The sequence below is a fragment of the Chaetodon trifascialis genome, chromosome 11 (assembly GCF_039877785.1).
Source record: "Chaetodon trifascialis isolate fChaTrf1 chromosome 11, fChaTrf1.hap1, whole genome shotgun sequence".
NCBI classification, from domain to species: domain Eukaryota; kingdom Metazoa; phylum Chordata; class Actinopteri; order Chaetodontiformes; family Chaetodontidae; genus Chaetodon; species Chaetodon trifascialis.
In genome coordinates this window covers 4710927-4727500 of record NC_092066.1, presented here as the reverse complement: position 1 = coordinate 4727500, position 16574 = coordinate 4710927, and the positions used below count along the sequence as shown (strand labels likewise).

Genomic DNA, 16574 nt, shown 5'->3' with positions numbered 1-16574 from the left:
CCCCCTGGGCGGCGCTGCTAAGTTAATCTTAAAAAGAAGCAGAGGAGTGATATAATGAAATAGACCAGACAAATTCCCTTAATTGCAGCTTAGAGAGCACAGAGCCAGATATGAAAGGACGGTAACGTTTTGTCCAAAACGGGCTGGTCTTATCCAAAAATTCAGCGGCTCCTTTAACATTTGAGAACAGAACAGGCAAAGAATAACGATTGTTTACCTGCCAAAATAGCTGCTAGATTCATCTAACTGACCAACAAGGGCCAATTTAGTTTCCCAATTTAGTAGCATTCAGATGGTGGCTGGTATTAATTTCCTACTTTGGTGCCAAAGCTCTTTGTCACAAATAGTTTGACAGCAGTGTAATTGGAAGCTAATCCTTAGTTTAGTGCTATCTTTTATCTTTCTGTGATAAATGACTCAACTAAAATAACCGACTCCCCTCCACCGAAAGGATCGATAAACACACACCAGTCACCGTGTTGGATCTCATAGCCTTTCCGCATCCTGATTGGCTGCATACCTGGAGTGAGCTTGCAGTGATTGGGCAGCTGGTCTATGCCCTCTTTGAGCAGAACTGGGATAAGGACGTCGTAATTGGGCATCTCGCTGGACGGCAGAGGGCGAGGAGCGAGCGCGGGATGAGGCAGCGTGTTTGGGAGGAAAACAAAAAAGATAAGAAAATCAATATCATCCGAAATGAAAGTGAGCAGAATCAGCGAGGCAGGATGAGGGACAGGGCTTAAGGGGGATGAGGCATTGTAGTGGTGCAGAGGAGAGACTGCAAAGTGAAACGAGGGTTTGTTTAGGCTTCAGTTACCAGTAAGTCTGTTTGAGAATGAGACTCTTCTCTTCGATCCAGGCCCGCCTGCTCTCAGCGCTCATCCCCTTCCCCGCGTCGATCGCAGCGGGGGGGAAACCTGTAAGGAAGGTGGGAAAAAACGCAGTTCAAACAGATGTGTGCAAGCGTTTGAACATTTGTATGACCGAACATTTGCTGGATGAAAGTTCGGAGGCACTTCAAAGGCAACAGGAAATATACAAGACGCGGCGCGCTGCAGTGACGTATGGTGTCGCATCAGCGTGAAGGCCAAAGGATGGATTTTGTTTCCCAGCCCAACATTAATAATTACGATATATTTAAAATATGACTGAATACTAATTAATCTCAATAAATTATTCATTGTAACGATCCACTTCAGGCCCACAAAGAATCTGCTCTGAGTTGACCTGTCTGATTAAATAAATAAAGAAAAATGTTAAGAAAAACATTTCCACACCAGACCACAGATCAATGCAAATTTCCCCACCGAGCCTCTGGTCTAATTGACTCTTATTAAAGCACACCTCCAGTCGTGAGTAAGCCACGAATACTAATAAGTCAGGGATGAATTTATTTAATTCGGTGAAGGTGGCGTTGGTGAGAGCAGGTGGTGAGAGACAAAACTTCCTTTACAAAGTCAGGGGCTCAGTGTTGTTGGTGTTGTTGGTGAGGAGACTTCATGTGCCCAGTGAGACGCCTCGGGACTGCTCTTCTTCTCTTCCTTTAGTTCGACATGTCTCAGGACTTATTTAGTCGTGTATCACCACATCTGATTGGTTGACACATGTCGACACTTGTCCTCATGAATGCAGAGAAGGATTTAACACATTTAATCAGTCTGCTATAAATAAAAGCCATTATTGGTATCATTACTAGCAGCTGTGTTTGTATTTACATGAGATAATGAAATAAATAACAATAATAACTCTGCAAACTCAAATGGAAACGAAGATGGAAAAATCCGCCGTCCTTAATCCCCGCAAAAACACATTCTCCAAGTTTATCTGCAGCTAATGAGGTTTCAGCAGTCAGAGTTAGACAAATCGAGTGGAGATCTTCCAAACTCACACTCGTTTTAGCATGAAATTCCCCCATTGTGTTTTTCTGGACAGCGTTTCCTGGCTGAGCTGTGGTGCAGGGACTGTAACGCCGAGAGGGACTTTAAAAAAAGCCTTTACTTTGGAAGGTAGCAGCTTGTCCAACTCACACAAACTTTGGAATATATTGTTCACAGAATGAGGACGGTGGATTGTGTCACTTACACTGGAATTACTTGAGGAAGGGATGTTTAGATGTATGAGTGCCGGTGTGAACAGAAGGAACCGGTTCAGTGTCCACACACGTACCTGACCGTTGTTTTAAAACAGACATTGTGCAGAAATTGTGAAGCTATCCTTTAAAATCCAAGATTACCTTGTCCAGGGGGCGTCAGGCACACAGCCTGGCTCAGTGCTGATAGGACGCTCTGCTCGGCCAGGCCTATCCTCAGCTTCCCAGCCAGCGACCTGTCCGTCAAAACCACAAGACCAGCAGCTGTCAGCACCCGTTTGCAGCCACAGCACATGACAACAGCAGCACGCAAGGAGTTAAGAGGGCACCGTGATGTCTTTGTGTCTGCGCACACGCGCCTGCATGTGCGGCTGCACCTGCGGTCAGAGGCCGCCGTGCATGTGCGTGAGACAGTGTTATTTTACCTGACTATGTAGCGGGCCTCGGAAAAGCGGCACGCCACAAAGAGGCCTTTGATGATGTCGATTTTCTTATTCATGGCCTGAGGCAGGCGGGAGGAAATTGAGATTCACAGAAGAGGAGCGAGGAGAGACAGAATGCAAAAAGAGTGAGGTCACCAGCGAATACAAACTCCAACACGCCAAAGAAAAAAAAAAAGACCCAGCAGCAACGGGGGGCTGAGAAAGGAAGTAATTGCTTGAGAGATTCCAGCCAGGTGACGACTTATTCAACGGCCCAGAAATTACCCTCTTCCCTGTGAAGTGGACTAATAAACTAATAAATCCTTGTTCGATACACAATCAGGTAAATGCTTCCTTTCTTTTCCCTCCCTGAGCCCAAAACTGAGACTTCAATAAAGTGAAAACAATATTTGCCCAGGACTGCTTCCCCTAATGAAAATGTTGCTCTGCGGCTCACCGAGTTCCCACTCATGCTGGCAATTTCCTTCAATTTCCTGAACACGCCCCCTGCCGTCAGACTGGCCGGCTGGAACATCATGCGCTGGTTGCTACGGGAACTCTCGGCCACGAGGCCCAAATCTCCCTTCTCCTGCGCCTCCGCCTTGATTTTGTCCAATTGTCGCCCTGGAAACAAGAGCGAGACGGTAAATGGCGGTCGCCTGATGAGCGGAGAAGGACGACGTTAGCAGTTAGGCTGGGAAAGCACGAGCAAATGTTTGGGTTCGGAGTGTGTGTGTGTGTGTGTGTGTGTGTGTGTGTGTGTGTGTGCGTGTGCGTGTGCGTGTGTGTATTACCCGTCGCTTGAGCAACAGCTTTCATCAGCACCGTTTCTCCAACGCCAAGTTCCATCCCCAGGTGGGCAGGACCCAGCTGGTTCAAACACAGGTACACACAGCACAGCAGGTCATCTGGAAAAACACACACGCACACACACACACGTTACTGCACAGAACACATAACTGGACACACAAACAGACACAAAAGCAGATTCCTCCAAAGAGAAGCACACAACAACCTGAGACAGCGCTGATCACTCGCAAACACACAACCAAGGACATATGGACAGACACATGCAAAGACACACTCACACACACACACACAAACATGGACAAACAGACACAAACACACTCTTAAGATATCACCAAACACACTCAGACAAAAACATGATCAGATCCACTCGCAGACACCACCAGCCAAAAAAAAAACAAAAAAAAAAAACAGATCAGACAAACACACAAAATCAAACACACACACACACACACATACACACAGAGCAACACTGACACAAGCACACACATCATCAGAATCCCACAGGTACGCGCTCTCGCACACAAACGCACACCAATGAACTGACTCATCCTCCCACTTTTATGTGCAACCTGGCTTCATCATCATCTTCTTGATAGAGTGGCTGGCAGCCAGCTGCCTGTGTAGCTACATCAGCATGCATTATGGGAGAGATAAAATACCATTTACCTGGAGAGAGCAGCAGCACGGAGCGAAACAGGTTCGACAGCGTCTCAATGTTTCTCAGCCTGCAAAATGACAACGGCATTGCTTTGAGACAAGGAAGGCGAGTTAAACGAATTTTAAAGCCGTCCTGTAAATACCGGAAGGCGGGAAATGAGATTTGTCTGGAGGTTTTAATCGGAAAAGGAAGCAGGGGAAGCAGACGACCTGTTCATTTATGAAACGCTATACATCAATACGAGTGGCTGGGAAACATGTAAGCCATCAGCGGGAAGCCTGTCACTCAATATCCTCAAAATGTACAAAGGCAGGCTGCGAAGGCGCGACTTTTCTGGGAAGAGACTTAAGTTACGAGTCTTCCTTTAAAATGTACGATCTGGAGCTAAAAGCTAAGAATCACGCTCCGAAAACTGCACTTCTTTTTGGCTTCTGGGCACTTTTAGCTTAAGTCATCAGCCAAGTTTCTGAGAAAGTTGCGGAGAACAAAAGCATTAAAAGGTAATTCAAGTGTGAAAGGAGCTGTTAAAATAGATTCTCCAGCATCCCTCGAAAATGACCTAATTGTAGGATTCCTTCATGTTTCCTGCCCTCCCCGGGAAATTAATCCAATGTCCTCACTCTCCCTGGCTGGGACACACTTCTCTAATTATACTCCAGGAATTCCCAGCAGGAGCCCGAGTTGGAGCCGAGTGGTAATTTTGTAAAAAAGCTTTGATATATATTAAATCCTTTGAACACAGAGGCGATTACTCTCTTAAATGTTGCTTTCCTCATTCTGGGATTTCAATAAAAAACACGTTTTTCCTCCATATGGAGCTCTTACCTGCCAGAGTCCTCTTCAATTTTCTCGAACGTGCGAGCCACCGCCAAGTACGGCACTCTGGAGGGTGATGAGCATGTCGTTAGCAGGCGAAGCATCTACGCTGACAGTTTTTTTTTTTACGCTCGCCGTTCCGCTGACTCAGCGGTTCAGAGCGACGAGCAATTAGTGCGACAGTAGAGCGAGCTTTGATTCTGCGTTATCAAAACTCCATGAAAGCAGGACAAAGGTCAGGGATGCCACGGTGGGATAATTGTGCCCTTACAGTGATGTTTGATATGCAAAAAAAACCCAATTATTCCCTATAAAGAGGGTGGGGGGCAAACAGGTGAACCACGGAGGTGCTAAATATTCTTAACACTCAGTCTTTGAAATAACTATCAACGCTATTTTTTTCCCATGTCTTTGGAGTAGCAGATGGGGTTTGTTTACAACATGAGAAAATCTGCCAAAGGGTTGTTATTCAGCGACAGAGAAGTGTTTACAACTCAATCCGGCGTCTTCTTTTCGGCTGACGTGCGGCGTCCAGAAGCAGGTTAGAACACAAAACGTGTTTGGCGGCCGCGCTGCACGGCGTCCGCGCTGCACGGCGTCCGCGCTCACGGCGTCCGCGCTGCACGGCGTCCGCGCTCACGGCGTCCGCGCTGAGTCCGAGCCTGGCCTGAGCAGCGCCGTGGCCTTGATGGAAAATTCAATGATTTTTCCATGACTTTCCATTACCGAGTCTGAGCACTTCCCTGGTCTGAAAAATTGATTTCCTCTGAGTTTCTTAATGTTTGACTCTGGGAAGTTGCACAGCCAAACTGCCGGTTTCCACCACAGTTTGGCTGAGAGGTGAGAATAAAATCCCTCAACAAACACGACCGCCATCGCTGTCAGGGGAAGAGCTTTTTATCGCACATCTTGGTGACTGCTTCAGGATATTAGTGTTGGGCATTTTTGCTTTTCTTTGACTCTCACAAGCAAAGAGTGGAAATAAATATTGGCAGAGAAAGAGGAGACTGAATTTGAAGGAAAAAGTTTTCTCCAATTCTGGATTCTCAGGTGTGAAGATTTGATGCTTTTCTGTATTTTATGTGGCAGTGAAATAACTGAGCTCTGGGTACAGACTGTTGGTCGGACAAAAGGAGACATATGAAGATGTGAACACGGGTTTTAAGACTTATTTTTACAGATTTTACAATTCATCAACATTAACTGTTATTTGCAGGCCAGGCGAAGGTGGGCTGGACTTACCTCTGGCCCTGCTTCCAGCAGGCGTGGTCCACGGGATGGTAGTTGGGCCTGGATGGATTGTAGTCTGCCTGTCCTGAGGTTGACTCACTGAGGAAGAACACAACGAGAAACGAAGAGTCAAATGAGTGATGGTGACGGCTGCTCAGTCCCTCACAGACAGAGAGTCATCATAATGAGATATCTGGAACTGTAAAGATGATTTTGGGGATATCTGAAAGCTTCCTGGTCACTTCACACTGGAAGAAGCTGAACTGCAGCGAAGTTCATCTCAAAGGAGAAAACATTCGTACTTATGAAGAAGATATTTAACAGAAGAGCGTCAGCACCGTTAAAGGATCATTTATTCTTGCCAGAAAGAAAAAACTGATTGGGACTGTTAAAAGGTTTTCTGCTGCAGCAGATGCCAGATAAGTGAAGTTCTCCTTTTCCTCACACAAGATGCCAAACAAAATACCGCTGCCTGAATTCAATACGAGGAGAGGCTCTATGGCTGCGAAGCGTCCTTTGTATGCGATGCCGATCACTCCCACACACAAGGCAGTGATAAAAAATAAATAGTTAGGGGGATGAAAAATGCATTTCCTCAATCCTGGAGCTAAAAATAGCTTGTGGCTGGAATAGTTAACATGACCTGAAAATGACAAGCGGTAACAGGCCGCCGCTGCTCCTGGTTTATCTGCATGTTATAAAAGCGCTGCCTCACATACAACAGTCAGATAACGAGGCCCTGAGAACAGGAACATGAATAATCTGAATAAATAAACAGAAACTGATTGGCTGAAAGCACCAGAGGACGGACAGCTTCACATTTTGATTTGCATCTGGAGCCACGTCGGTCGGTCGATACGGGATCATCTTCCAACAAAAAAACGAGCAGCTCTACTGATGCATGTCTGACCTCCTGATAACGAATACGTAACAAATTCGTGTTGGCTCAGCTGTTCTAGGATCAGGTCAAATCTCCCCTCGGTTAGCCGTTTGAGAGGGGGTCACCGTGCCTATCTGACTTTCTGATTGTTGTAATATTACTGGAGGTTCATGTCATGTGACTGTGCTGTGATATAAATACAGCTGCAGCTCCACAGTCGTCATAACACGACGCTGCTTTTCTCATTTTGTCAACACCTTTTTGGCATATTTTCCGCCATCTTGCTTGATTGAAACTTTAACAGAAACGTCAGAGAGGCTGAGCGAGCTAACACGAAGGAGCAGACAAACGAACTGGGTCAGAAAGATCAGAATCAATAATGGAAATAACCATCAATTCCAGCCCCACAGTGTCAAGTTAGCTTCCTCCATCTCCCTCTGACAAAGGGGTCAAAGGTCAAGGAGGGCCGAAGAGCTCAACACGGACAGGTTGAGAGCTCATTGTCGGACAGCTGAGCGGCGGGCGAGGCTGCGTGTGACTTCCTGTTTGTCTTACTCTTTGGTGTCTCTGCTCTCCTCTGCTGAAGTCTTCCTCTCCGCGCTCCTCCTCCTCTCTCCTTCGGTCTTGTCTGCCTTCTCCGTCTTCACTGCAGCTTTTCTGGGAGCTGTTGTTGTTAAAAAAAGAAACAAACGTCGGGGAAGGTGAGCGTGGAGGCGGGGCTGGGGCACAACAACATTTTGCTGTCTTTCCTAACTGATAAAAGCAAAGCACATTTTCGGACTTTTTTTTTTGGGTGCAAACATAGAGTTATGCAAATTCCTCCTCACCAAAGAAACTGCTGATGGGGGCTTTCTTCGGCGGCTCCTTATCTTTCTGCTCTTTTGCCGTTTGACTTTTCGGGCTCTCCTCTCCCTCTCGCGCCTCCTTCTTGGCAGCAGAAGGCCCTTTCCCGTCATCCGTCTTCTCCTTTGCTTCATTTTCCTTTACCGCCTCCTCAGCTCTTTTTTCCTTCTCATCAGAGCTCTTCCTCTCCGCCCGCTCCTCCTCCTCCTCCTCCTCCTCCTCCCCCCCGACCTTCTCCCCTGCCTCTCTCTTCTTGTTCTCCACCTCTTCATCTGGGCCGTTATCCTCGGTCACTGCCTTTTCAACTCTTTCTTCCTTTGCTCCCTCCTCCGTGGGTTCATCGGGGTTCCCTGCACGGGGTGAGACAGAGAGGAAGAGGAGTCATTGAAGAGATAAATGCCAGCAGGCTGACTGAGGGCGACCCGGCTTATTTGTGAGCTCATGTTTGAAGAAGGTTTTCAACATAACAGACTTTTTCAATAAATGCCGCAGGTTATATTTTTGAGGTTTCCTTTTCACCCGAGAGTCAGGTAAGGGAGAAATTACTATTGACAAACTTGTAGCACCGAGTGCCAGCGGACAGAGCTGGGGTCATGATGCCGGCTCAGTGAGGAGCCAGACATGAAACTTTAATTTTCTCATCCGCAACTTCGAATGAATCCAAGTTACTTTTGGTACTTTATCAGCCCGTGTTAGAGGAGGGGGAGGCCATGCTCCTGTCTGCTGCTGCTGCTTCAGGTTCAGAGGTGCTGACTGCGGGAAAACTGCTTCTGCACACTCGTTACTGTCATTTCGGCCAGAATAAGACATCATGTAAAAACAGGATTATGCAAAGCCAGGGTGGATTTAACGGAGGGTGGAAACGTCCGCATGGAGGAAACGCTGCTTTGAGCTGTTTGGGGTAAAAATCCCAAACAAATGGCAAAGGTCACAGAGCAGAGTTCCTACATTTTGCTTTGAAATTCAACTTTTTCCAGCCACAACTCAGAGGGGTTGGGCTCATGATGCGGCTTCTTAATGGAAAGGTCAAAGTGGGATTAAACAAAGCGTTATGACTGCAGGCAGTGAACGGCGAGAGCTCACTTCCTGTCGTCTTTAAACTCTCAGCTGTTTTTGCTCAGCTTCCTTCTCTCTCTCTGTCTTTCAAATTAGTCCATTCATTGCTTATAATCAGAAAATGCTAGAAAATTAAGAAAAACACCACTCACAACTTCCCAGAGCCCAACATGTCTACAAATAGTTTTTACTTTTACTCTGACCAACAGTCCATTGTTACTTCATCACTGAACAAAAGGAACAACAAACTGACATTTGAGAAACCAGAAGCAAAGAACGTTTGGCGTCTTCGTTTCTGATAAACTTTCTGTTGATTGTCAATTAACCCAATAATCGTTTTAGCTCTATTTGAGCATCTACTGGTGCCCACAGCTCGTGTCATACGGAGCGAGGAGTGAACGTGTTCACACTTAAAGCCCATCAAAACATGACGACAAGACGCCACCCGTGCGTGTTGACATTCCCACAGATATACCATCATCTGCACTGTGAGTATTATGTAGTATTATGAGTTCTTTTCCACAATTTGAGTTGTTCAGGTTCTTCTGAATGTATACAGTGTGTATCAGTGTGTGTGTTGATTGCTCATTGGCTGGAGGAGTGTCAGCGTTGCAGTGACTGAGTGAACTACATGATGATGGGACTTTTCATGCTTTAGTTGGTTCAAGCCAGAATCACATTGATAATGTAAGAGATTCTTTTCATGGATTTTTTAACTCCGACTGACTGTCAGGGCCTGATAATCATTATTAATAATCTGCTTAATTGCTTGTTTGTGAAATACTGACTAAACGTGTACTAAATTTCCTAGAAGATCTGAAATCCGTGCAGTTCATTTTCCATTTTCAGAGACCTCTTTGCAGCCCTGTTATCAGACTCGCAGCAGAGGTGAGGGCGTACCTGCGCTGACAGCGCTGCGCTCCACACGGGGTCGTTTGTTTTGCTGACCCTGCTCCTCCTTGGCCTCCTCTTTCTGACTCTCGCTGCCGCTCCCGCTCTCATCGAGCTTCCTCTTCGGGAACATCTTCCTCGCTGCGCACGTCAGGACGGGCATTAAATTAAAAAAAAGAGGAGGGAAAGAAGAAAAAAGAAGTGAGAGGCATCCCAACTGAAATCACGCCACGATCAAACAGAAAGAGAATGTGGAGATGAAAACAGGGCGAGTCTGCTCCCTGAGTGCAGATGTAGGGCAACGAAAAAAAGAGAATCACAGATACGTACTTTGCTAATGAAAACACTAATTCCACCCTGAAAGATATTATGCAGCACAGCAGCTTAGGGTTCCAGTGTAATTTCCTCTGTAATTTTATGCAGCAGTGGTGCTCCAGGCTAATTTTGCTTTTGGTTCCACGTCCGCCTCTTGTTAGGGTTCTAGCGCAGGTAGCACTGCTGAGGTGTTTCTTCTAGATATTATAATGAAAGCATTAGCCCGGGACATTAAGAACGCAATTTCTGGTCAAATTAGAGCGTTGCTTTAATGTGATGTTTTCTCCAGTGGTGGTGGCGGCAGGGCGCTGACTGTGGCGACGCACCACTGCAGAAGGCAAACACCGCAGTCATCAAACGGAAAGAGCATGGGATGATGAAAAGAGAATGAGCCGCTTCCCTGCTGCAGAAGTAGGATGAAGGAGACAAAGTGAGAAAGGAGGTGCTTCCCAAATGAAAACAAAGCGGCGATGCTAGAAATCTGTGCAACTCTAAGCAGCTTAAACCCTCTGTTGAAAATCCTACATTCCTGGCGCGACGTGGAAAAAAACAGTACAAAACTCCACTTAAAAAACACTTTGCCATTCTCTTTCATGTTAAATGCAGACAGTTAAAACATACATCTCATTTAGACTTTAAAGATAATGAACACGCATGGCAGAAAAACTGCAGCAGCGGCTTTCCTCTGCTCGGATCCTGCACGTGTGAAGCGTCCAAGCTGTCGTGAACGAACTGCAGCTGCACGGTAATCAGCGCTACATATGTTCACGCTGTTTTTTAGGAAAGCTACCGAAGCCTCAGAACCAAAAGGGAACCACACACTGACAATCAGCTGCAATAATAGGATGACTTGCTCTGCTGGTTCCATTAAGGCCCAGTCAGCAGAAACCATACATCGCAAGACAATGCAGCGATGATATTATTAGCACAATGCAAATACATGCAGAAAAATAATGATGCAGGCTCAGAGTGTGGTTCAGCAGAGGTAAACACAAATGCAACCCAGTGTGTTGTACTGGTTGTCGGTCTAAAGGTTTCCTTGAGTCAAGAGATAAATGACACACAAGGGTGGAGAGTGTGCTTGGCTGTTTCTGCTCAGCAAATTTTTCATGCATGCAGTTTGTGACAAATGTCTTGTTTTCCCCTCATTGTGAAATAATGAGGATTTGGAGCCATTAAGCTCCTGCTAACAAGTAATCAACCAAAATAGCTTCGGGCGGGAAAACTATCAATCCTCAGCTGGTGTCAAAGTTCACAAATGCTGCAACTTTGGAGGAAAAGTTGAGAACAACAGATTTAGAGTTCATTTCCAGCGAAAAAGGAAAACGAGCAGAGGAAGCTGACCACATACTGACCCGTCTTTCGTTTGACGATCCCAGAGGGGGAGATGGAGTTCGGGGTGCCGGGGGTCCCCGGTGAAGCTGAAGAGGCCGGGGTGGCTGGAGTGGCGGGGGTCACGGGGGTGGCCGGGGCAGGCGGAGGAGACAGGGGGGTAGGAACGGCCTTGAACACATCGTCCTTCTGAAAAAGACGAGCAGTGTCGGCGCTGGTGATGGTTGTGACAAGAGGCAGCATAAACAAAGCCTCAACGTCTCAAATTACTGCAGATTTTCTTTTAATTAATTCAAAATTGTAATCATTTAGACTATTTCCATACACAGCTGACAATGAAAAGGCAGGAAGTGACAGCAGCAGCTGTCCAGCTGTCTGAAACGGTGCGATGTGGATCACTGTGGACGGTTTGTAGCACTAATCCTCGATGTGGCATCTTCTGCCAAAAAAAGGAGGACTCATTTGTTTACGGACTGTCTCTGAAAAGTTGAGCAATGACCTGTCAGCATGAAAGCAAAATACAGAAAAGCAGAAACCTCAACAATCATCCATCTATGAGGCAAGTAACCCAGAGTCTTAGAAAGTGTTGGAAAACAATACTGCGAGCCCTGAACGGCACACACCTCCATCAGCGAGGAAACAAGTCTGCTGTTCAATGAAGCGCGTCGTTTAGAGTGGGCTGCTAGGAGGGAAAAAATGAGAGGAGACAGGGAACGCTGCTGCGGGAAGCCCGGCAAGCACTTCTGAAAGTCAGCTCTGAGGCCTGAAACACACACGAAATGTCTCAATACTCCCAGTTAATCACTGCTGCGGGCTTCTTCTTCATCAGCTAAAATCTGTTCATAACCACGCAGCACCACCTGAGAGCTGCGACAAAACCGTGGCTAATGCACATGTAGCTTGTGCTTAAGTGGTCAGAACTGCAGCATTCCAGATGAGGATGACCTTGATGAAGGTCACACACAGGAACATGCTGGTCAGTCTCATAATAAAGCTGCTCATTATACCAGTGATTCCCAAGCAAGGGTCCGTATAGCCTGCAGCTGCCAGAACCACACAGCTAATGTAAAGAATAAAACTTGTTATTCAATAAAAATTGATGTAAACTGATGCTGATCTTCACTGTTTTTACAGCACAAGGTTAACTTGCACAAGACACTTCAAACCAATCCGAGGCAGCTTAAACACCTGAACACCACACGATACGCTTCAGAACATGACCACAGGTACGGCCTCACTGCTGCGCGTCGCACTTTACATCCACGTCTGTCCAGACCCATAATACATGTCGTGAAGTGGAAGTTCACACTATATTGACGTGAATGATCCAGTGAGAAACTGGCTTCACTTGGAGCTTCATCACATGGTGCTTCATCACATGGTGCAACGACCAGCACCTGAAACTCAATATCAGCAGAACCAACGAGCTGCTGATGAACAACAATGCTACAAACTGTACAACATGTGAGCTTCACACACCCGTCAGCACAGAAGATCTGAATAATCAGCCCAATTTCAAGTCACCAATTCAGCATCTGACCAAACGTGAAACATGGTCACAATCTGCCTTCTGTTCCTGAGCTATGGCCCTAACCCTGAGAGACATTTGTGGGAAATTTTGTCAGAATTGGTGTGTGAAATCTAGAGTTACAGCCAAACATTTGCTTTGTGGAGTCAAAAGTCAAAATCCATTCAGCTCATCCTCGAGTCCAAGTGAATGCTGGTGCCAAATTTTAAGAAATTCCCCTCAGGTGTTCGGAGAGTTCACAAAAATGGGAGGTCACGGTGGACAGATGGACGGACAGATGGACAGACACTCGAAGAACATAAACCCTCTGGCGACGGCTCTCATCTGCGACAGTCAGACAGGAAGCAAAGAAGTCGACAACGACACGTGGGGAGAGTACGAATGCAGAGTGTAAAGAAGTGTAAAGTGTGTAAAGAAACAAACCTAAACACTGAATCACGGCCCATGAAAAAAAAAACATAACAGCCTGTTTTTACGTGACTAACAGTGTTAAAACCATTCACAGCAGCTCATCTGATCATTACTTACTGCCTTACGTTTATCTCTGATGGAGCTGCTCTGTGGCCACCAGCATACTAATACACATGTATTAGTACTATCAGTATTAGTACCTAATCACAAAAGAATACGTAATAACTGTAACCATATGAAAGTGATGCGGGGTGACTCACACGCTGTATCCGTCACAATCTCTTCCCTCGATGGACAAATAATGAATAATTTCTGACATATTACAAACAAAATGAAGGGGGCTGTTAATAGAAGTGTTTATCAAACAACAGGTGGTTGAGCGACAGCCAGAGCCGATAATCAGCTCTTTTCATTATGTGGCTTATTGACAAATGCATTCCATGCAGTGATTCACCGTACAATTACTGCGCCTTTGTGCAACAGTGTTTTTCCAACCGTTGAATAAACAATAGGCGCTGATACGCCGACAGGAGCTCCAGCGGTCTTATTATGTTCAGCGTGTGCAGGTGATGTGGATTTAAAACACCTGATGGGTTACAAACCGTTTCAACGACTTTTCTACCGCGCGAGGAAAAGGAAGCCGGCCGGCAATTGTTCTTCCATAATCATAACACAAGTCGTCTGCTTTGTCGGTTATCAAAATGGCATCCCATGAAACTGTCAATTTGTTGTTGCACAAATGCCACTTTTGAATTTCGCCATTCAAAGAGACTCTGATGTCTGAATTAGGGAGCGTAAGGCGGCTCTTACCTTTTCTGCTTTGCCAAGAACGTCTTTGTCTCCCTGTCCCTTGGTGGCGACTTGTTCTTTAACGGCCGGCGCCTCGTCGTCGTCGCTGTCCAGGATCTGACGGCTGCGTTTGGCAACCTTCTTGATGGGTGAATCAGCTTCCTGGACTCCGTTCTGCACCTTGAGAGGGCTTTTGGCAGGTCTGGATACAAGCACGGACGCGCGGTTAAGACCATGTAATTCAAATAAATAACGCCATACGCCTCAATTACATGAAACTGCTCAAAAGCACGGCCACAAGGTGCTGTGTTAACTATTATAAAATCAATTCCAAGAGCAATAAAAAACAACTGAGACGTATTAAAATCAAGGCGAGAGTCATAAAAGAGAGGTCGAAGCAATGATGAAAAGATCATTACACAAAGAAGAGTAATAGAGGGAGTCTGGAGATAATGAAGACTATCATCAAAGCAGCTCGCGGATGAGAGACAGAAGTTATCAGCTCTTTTGGTAATGCATAACTACTGGCCACAAAAAGTTTTACTGTGCAACAGAGATCTATGATTCAGAGCGATTCAGAGATAACTGCACAGACTCCAGCCGTCTGTGGGGCTTCGACACTGAAATGTGTTTGAAAATTCATTTACTCTTCATCACAGCCACATTGGCCAATCTGTATGTCCGTCTTACAAATGCAGTTATTTCCAAGTATTTATTTTTAACGTACATATTTTTTTCCCATTTTTTGCTGAGCTGACAGTTTTATAAAGTGGCACAAAAGTTTGCAGAAGTCTCAATTATTCAAAAAGTAGAAACTAAACCGTAGCATTATCAATGGGTTCACTGGAGAAGGGAGATCTGTATCAGAGTTTTTAGTGCCAGCAGCTACAAAATCAATGCAAATGGACGTGACTTTCTCCTATAGACCTTCATCTGACATGAACTTTTGTAGATTAGATATCAAAGAAAGGTGCAGGTGTAAAACTATCAATAAGCAGATGTCCAAAAACCAAAATATACACAATGCCAAAAACAGAGAAGGTTAACAGAGAGGATCATAAGTTGCTCCTGGGTGAGCTGTGTATGGATATGTGTGAGAAATGTCACGTGCATGTGTGTAAAACACCAAATCTCAAGTTCAGGTAAGTGCAGTTCAATGATTATGTCCATGATGTTGCGTTTAATGTCCCTGTCAGATGCACACAGTGAACCCTGACAGGTGACTGAAAGGAAAAGCTTACTTTTTCACTGGTTCATCTGCAGTTTTCTTCTGAGTATCCTTGTCTTTGGTCTTGGGCTGAAAGAATGATCTGATGGAAGAGGATAAACAGACACAGACAGGAAGCAGTTAACAGCCTGATGGGCGTTAGCATTTGAACATCAGCATCGATGTACAAGAAAGGTAATACCACCATAGAATTATGGGTTTTTGACAACAGCAGCAGCTGATTAGTGTGTACCTTTAGGTTACGTTAGCTGGTAGCTTAATCATTGAACTACATTAAGTGAGTAGCTGAGTCATAGATAGCCATCTTGCTAGCTTAGCAAGCCTCGCGCAACTACAGTTAAAGTACTTCCGTGTGGCTGCTTGGGTCTAAACTTTTCATTTGTCGTTCCCAAACAAGGAACGGACAATGTTCAGGCCACAGACGGTCGGTACATTTATCTCACAAGAGTTTGGCGTCTGTCTCCGCTGTTGTGAATCACTTTTAACTCACCAAAACAGACGACGGAGGCTAATGTATGCTAATGAAAACTCGACGGCAGAGCAGTTAACGCTAATATTCCGCTAGCTAACGTTACGCGTTCCTGTAGGGACTCTGAGACCCCTAAACACAACTTAGAGTGCATTTAACTAGCTTGTAAGTTAATGAATGCTAATACAGATCCAGACGTCACCTAGCAAAGACTACAACCAACAGCAAGCTAAACGGAAATCACTCCGAGTTATCAACTCTGTACTCACGCAATGCTCCGCTGCATGTTGTCTTCAAACTCTTCCTTCGCCTGGTGCTAACGTAAAACTAATAATTGAATTATAACACAGGTCCAACATCAACATACACAACACAAACTCCCGCGCTGCAGAATGACAAAACACTTGGAATATTCGGCGCCAAAATGACATCCCAGCCAAAGATTGTCTAAAGAGAGGAGGATTTACTCACTTAGCTAAAGTTTGACCCGTTTTCCGGTCTGCAAACGTAGCGGTTATTTTCGGTTTGGGTTTTAACGGCTGGAAGTTGGTTGACGCTGGACTGATTTAGAACAGAAGAAGAAAGTGAACATGTTGAGCCCGACGAACAGTCTTAAATACCATACAAAAAATATAATTTACCAGCAGTAAGGAAACGTAACTTCATTATGATCGATGTTGCTTTCATATCGTTTGCAGTACTGAAATATTATATACTGATACTAAAAATGTAGAGTACTAGAAACCAGCAAGTAAAGACACGTGGAATATTGTAATCAGACATAAACTTATTCATTTAAAACAGTAA

At 45.4% G+C, this 16574-nt stretch overlaps 1 protein-coding gene across 1 annotated transcript in view; it reads right to left on the bottom strand.

Moving 5' to 3' along the window:
• lig1 (ligase I, DNA, ATP-dependent) overlaps window positions 1-16205 on the bottom strand; it is a 43491-nt gene extending 27286 nt beyond the window's left edge. The window contains exons 1-16 of the mRNA XM_070974916.1: window positions 16037-16205; window positions 15312-15380; window positions 14092-14272; window positions 11366-11531; window positions 9705-9836; window positions 7733-8098; window positions 7461-7569; window positions 6038-6124; window positions 4805-4861; window positions 3988-4046; window positions 3306-3419; window positions 2969-3135; window positions 2515-2591; window positions 2234-2325; window positions 818-917; window positions 521-606 (exon numbers count right to left, since the gene is read on the bottom strand). Coding sequence (XP_070831017.1) covers window positions 521-606; window positions 818-917; window positions 2234-2325; window positions 2515-2591; window positions 2969-3135; window positions 3306-3419; window positions 3988-4046; window positions 4805-4861; window positions 6038-6124; window positions 7461-7569; window positions 7733-8098; window positions 9705-9836; window positions 11366-11531; window positions 14092-14272; window positions 15312-15380; window positions 16037-16053 — 1879 coding nt within the window. The 5' untranslated portion in view covers window positions 16054-16205. The remainder of the gene's footprint in view (window positions 1-520; window positions 607-817; window positions 918-2233; window positions 2326-2514; window positions 2592-2968; window positions 3136-3305; window positions 3420-3987; window positions 4047-4804; window positions 4862-6037; window positions 6125-7460; window positions 7570-7732; window positions 8099-9704; window positions 9837-11365; window positions 11532-14091; window positions 14273-15311; window positions 15381-16036) is intronic.
• Window positions 16206-16574: the final 369 nt, after the last annotated feature.